The following is a 4,462-nucleotide window of genomic DNA, read 5'->3' on the forward strand; positions in this document are numbered from 1 at the left end:
AAGAAGAATCTCTCTTGTGCGCTTGTATTTCAAGAGTTTGCAATTACATATAAATTTAAATAGACAAGTTACAGTCACAAATTGCAGTTGCAACTGCCGTTGTTTGTATGTAGGATTGATAGAAAGATCGGTCTAGCTGCATTTTATTATGTATGTATATAATCCTTTCAAGGTTTAATATATACACTTTCATCTTAAAGAATAGGCGGTTTCTCCCTGCATGTACTAAATGCTTTTTCAAGTATGCATGGAGCTCAAAATATGTTGGCATCAAAATATGATAGAAATAATTAGTTAAATATATGTTAGTGTTACGTGCTATATAGTGGTCTTATACTTACAAAATCCCATTAAAACTTACTTAGATTTATTATTTGGTACATGATTGGAATGAAGTGGCATTATTTGCTTATCAAAGTTGGGCAGTCTGGTTTTGTGTGATGCAAAACGTCAGGACCCGAACAACTAAAGAGAACCTATCCTCTTGGCAGCAAAATGTACAAGGCAGCAATAATTTTATACAAGATCTTAAATCTTTGGACACATGTTCGTCCTGCAAAATTCGATAACGACGAACTTGATGAGCCCTACAATAAGTCCGAGCTACATCTTTTTCACCTGTTGCATGTACGAAATATAATAATCTATATATTTTACGTTAACATTCAATTTCATGCACAGTTGAAAATACAGACATAAAATATAAAATCAAGATAGTTTTCTACTTCAGTCATTATGCATCATTTAATATCAAATATAAAAATCAGACATTTTGTATGCAAGCAAGAAGAAAGTACAAAATTTCAATTGTAATATCAACTACTACTGTAATTGAATAAAATGTTTAACGTAAAATATATAGATGTACTCGGTTTATAAAAAATTTTTTTATGTCACAAATTGTTCACAGAAACTGCTCGGTAGAACAAGTTCATTTTTTACCTAAAGTGCTTCATATTTCACAAGACGTTCAGGTAAAGCTGTAAGGATCAATAGTTTTGCTAGAACAAGGTTGAACATCATCTGGTGGTGGGCGCCACTGTCCGGACCACATAGCGTTACGAACCACATTCGCATCAGTAGTTTCTTCTATACCGTTGCTAGACATACATTCCGCCTCCCAGTTTCGAAGACCGTTTCGAGTCACTCGATTGATCGATCTAGCCTCATTCATTTCACAATAATTCTGTGCGTCATTGTTCACTGGCATTCGCCTAGTTTTACTTTTAATTTGTGTAGTACCACTATTCCTACGTTCGGTTTCGGACCACGGCTGAGATTGCTCCACTGTAGACTGTAGAGGTAGCTTTCGCGGTACTCGTCTAGTCTTCGCTTCCTCCGCAGTAACAAGGCTAGCATCGACTTTACTACTACCTGGCGCGTTTCCGTCACCGGTTGAACTACTATCACCCTCTTTCCTTCGTCTTCTTCGTCTCCTTTCAATCTCAGTATCTTCCCGCTGAGTATCCTCGTTATTCGTATGTGTTTCTAAAATATGTTGCTTTGCTGTAGCCCAATGGTCCTTTCTATTTGCGCCTTGTTTAAATTTCTCGTGATTGCTACCGCGATGGCCACCGTTACTAGTGTTCGTATCACTGTCCACGTTACGTTTCTTCGATTGCTGATTTTTCACGGCCCATAAAGCCGGTCTCTTAGGACTACGTTCCTTCAAAGTGACCTGCATTTTAGATTATGTTTACACCGTGATTGCTAATCAATACTTGAACTATAAAACATGCAAATTATTTACCCCAGAGGAAGAAGAATTGTCAACAGGTTTATAAAGTTGGGTTGGAGTATGACTACGAGAATCTTGACCTTTACAACTTGATCCACTACGACAATGTATCCAAGACAGTAAAAATGCTAAAAGAGCACAGAAAAGTCCCATTACTGCTGCAGCAGTTAATTGAGAACGTGTGCGTCTTGGTACCCAGCCTCCACTGTGATATTCCCATATTGTACATGCTAGCAATGCGCTACTTGCAGCATATGATAAGCCTATGCCAGTGAATACTATAGCATTCTAGAAAAAAATAATAAAACTCTTATACATAACAACATCAACTAATATATCTACACAATAATTTCTTATAACAATAATAATTACATAAATAGTTTCTGAAACATACATGTGTTAAGCTGATATTACATTTGTTGTACAACACATTTTTCGAGCCTGTTGATTGGCCATTGCATAGAGATTCGAAAACCTCTCTACAGTCAATTAACACAAAAGTTGAAAAATTTGTCATATGACAAATGTAATATTAGTCTTGTAGTGAAACATTACTTACCAGTCTAGTCCAATTTAAAGGAAGGATGTAAATGACATGCGAAATATCAAGGAAGAGAAGAGCTGCAGTGACCAAGAAACAGAAAACAGCTACAAAGATCATGAATCGTAAACGATCTGCTAAAGGCAGCATAAAAATGCTGACCTTGGCAGTGCCAGAACTGCATAAAGTTGCCAAACAAGCTGCAGAAGATATCTACGAAATGCGCTCATTAATTTATCTATATATAAAACAATTGTAGTAGCTCAAACTTTGAGTTTGTCATATAGTTTCTATATAAAAATGACTTTGCACTCACAAGTAATAAGAGTCTAACAACACCCGTAGGTGTTTTAAGATGTCCTTGTATGTCGCAGTAAATAACCACATGGCTTGCACGAGACCAAGGCATGGTGTTTGATGAGCCAGGTCTATGATCACTATTACCATAGTGACCGTGATAATTAGCATGTGAATCCCAAGAGTGGACTGTCGAGTTCACCCCTGGCGAATCCAGCTCTGATGATTGGGAGCTGATTTGCCCCCCTGTCCTACTGCCTGCTATTGATACAATATTAAAATCATGTATATATTCGTATATGCAGTTATATAGATATAACTTTAATAAAATGAATAGAAAGACAAGTCAGTGTTAAAATTTGAATAACTATATGTTATCTTAATATTATAAAAGGTGATCATAAAACAATTATTAATATAGCAGATATGGAATTTCAACTTTGTATATATAAATAAGATTCCATATTGAAGTGAGCTATATTAAATAATACACAAACATTAATTAAAACATTGAAACACATACCAATTTCGAAGTCTTGAATGTCTTCGGGTTTAGAATATATAGCAGGTGGTGACTCCAGGTCGCGTATCTCTTCTAGAAGAAGCACTTCTATTTCCTCGGCTGCGTATAAGTCCGAGACCGAACGAATAGGATAATGCCGAGTCTCGCTCATTACTTAGGTGCGCGCACTCATTTACTCCTTCCTGCCTGCAGTCGTATCTTTCTGTTTGATTTGTCAGCCACCATTCGTTGTCTAATCGATTTGATAACAAGTCCATTCGTCTATCAGCCATCCTCTGCATATACCATGTGCCATTTCTACCTTTGCAGGCAAAAATACTCTTCTGCCTTCAAGCCATATACCTGTCAATGAAAGAAAATGCTTAAAATAACTTATTCTTAAAATTATACTTTATACTTGCTCTTCCAGTACCACTTTGTACATTTTAGGTACAATCAATATCATATTTTCTTAAAATTCTTATTCAGATTTCAATATGTAAAAAATTAATAAAATACCATCTAGTTTTTATAATAGTAAAACTTATTGCTAAAGGTTTTACAAGTGTACAAGAATTTTTTTCAGATTTTTATATAATCTGGAACCATAAAAAATGTATGCTGAATGGTACAGAATATAAACTATGATAAAAAATTTTAGGATAGTGTTGGAGGGTTAATAACTTAGAATAAACAGTTTGAAGTTTATAATAAAATTAATATGACAAAAAAAGTAGAATATTAGAGCTATAAATATTTAATACACATTATTTCAATTAATTAAATTTGTGACATTGAAATGTAACTTTGTACAAGAAATGTATCAATAGTAACATTTCAGAAAGTAAGCAATTTCTAGACATTTATATCTTTTATCCGATACTACATCATTGAAAATCGGCAAATCGGCGTGGCTATCAAATTTGATAAACAAATGTGTTACTGTCAAGTACATGACATTTGTTTAGTACAAAGTTGTCGCGTCGGTCTGGCTGATGCACCAGACCTTGTGGTGCGAGAAAGATTCAGTCCGATTACATAGACGATAAGTTCGACCTGCAGCATGCATGGGTGAGCGTCGAGAATGTCGAGATTACTTCAAACTCTCTGTGACGAGTCGTACTATTCCGATCAAATCGTTTGAGATTCACATGTTGATGTTGCTCGAGTTCATTCTAGCGTTGTCCCGGACGCGCCGCGCCGTGTCGCGAACATCATCACCCGGGACAGTAATGGTTACAGGAAACGTACCTTGAATTTACGATCGTCAATCGCGACGCGTAGATCATATTTTTCGGAGATTTTTCACGTAGCCAAGCTCACTGGCTGTCCAACGGGTAGCCGCCATTGCCTTTTTGCTTGATTTTTGCTCATGGTCCGCCGT

The 4,462-nt window shown here is 36.1% G+C and overlaps 1 protein-coding gene across 6 annotated transcripts; it reads right to left on the reverse strand.

Annotated features, from left to right (window-relative positions):
* Positions 1-19: 19 nt before the first annotated feature.
* LOC108756597 lies at positions 20-4,462 on the reverse strand. 6 transcript variants are annotated; one of them, XM_018500513.1, is made up of 7 exons: positions 4,330-4,462; positions 3,100-3,441; positions 2,596-2,837; positions 2,298-2,492; positions 1,751-2,026; positions 943-1,678; positions 20-553 (listed from the first exon to the last, which is right to left on the reverse strand). In XM_018500513.1, the coding sequence occupies exons 2-6, from the start codon at positions 3,248-3,250 to the stop codon at positions 971-973; spliced, it is 1,572 nt and encodes a 523-aa protein (XP_018356015.1). In that variant the 5' UTR covers positions 3,251-3,441; positions 4,330-4,462; the 3' UTR covers positions 20-553; positions 943-970. The 6 variants fall into 6 exon arrangements, with proteins under 6 accessions (XP_018356015.1, XP_018356014.1, XP_018356017.1 ...); XM_018500512.1 differs by having other exon boundaries at positions 20-587; XM_018500515.1 differs by lacking the exon at positions 20-553 and having other exon boundaries at positions 874-1,678; positions 2,596-2,834.

This window comes from Trachymyrmex septentrionalis, unplaced genomic scaffold (genome assembly GCF_001594115.1).
Source record: "Trachymyrmex septentrionalis isolate Tsep2-gDNA-1 unplaced genomic scaffold, Tsep1.0 scaffold129, whole genome shotgun sequence".
In the NCBI taxonomy this organism is placed as follows: Eukaryota; Metazoa; Arthropoda; class Insecta; order Hymenoptera; family Formicidae; genus Trachymyrmex; species Trachymyrmex septentrionalis.

Bases quoted from the DNA above. Each gene is read 5' to 3' on its own strand.
- LOC108756597 (XM_018500513.1), bottom strand. From the start codon at position 3,250: ATGAGCGAGACTCGGCATTATCCTATTCGTTCGGTCTCGGACTTATAC. The intron at 2,838-3,099 runs GTATGTGTTTCA...TTGTATCAATAG, and splicing joins CATTCAAGACTTCGAAATTG to CAGGCAGTAGGACAGGGGGG. The intron at 1,679-1,750 runs GTAAATAATTTG...TCTAAAATGCAG, and splicing joins ACAATTCTTCTTCCTCTGGG to GTCACTTTGAAGGAACGTAG.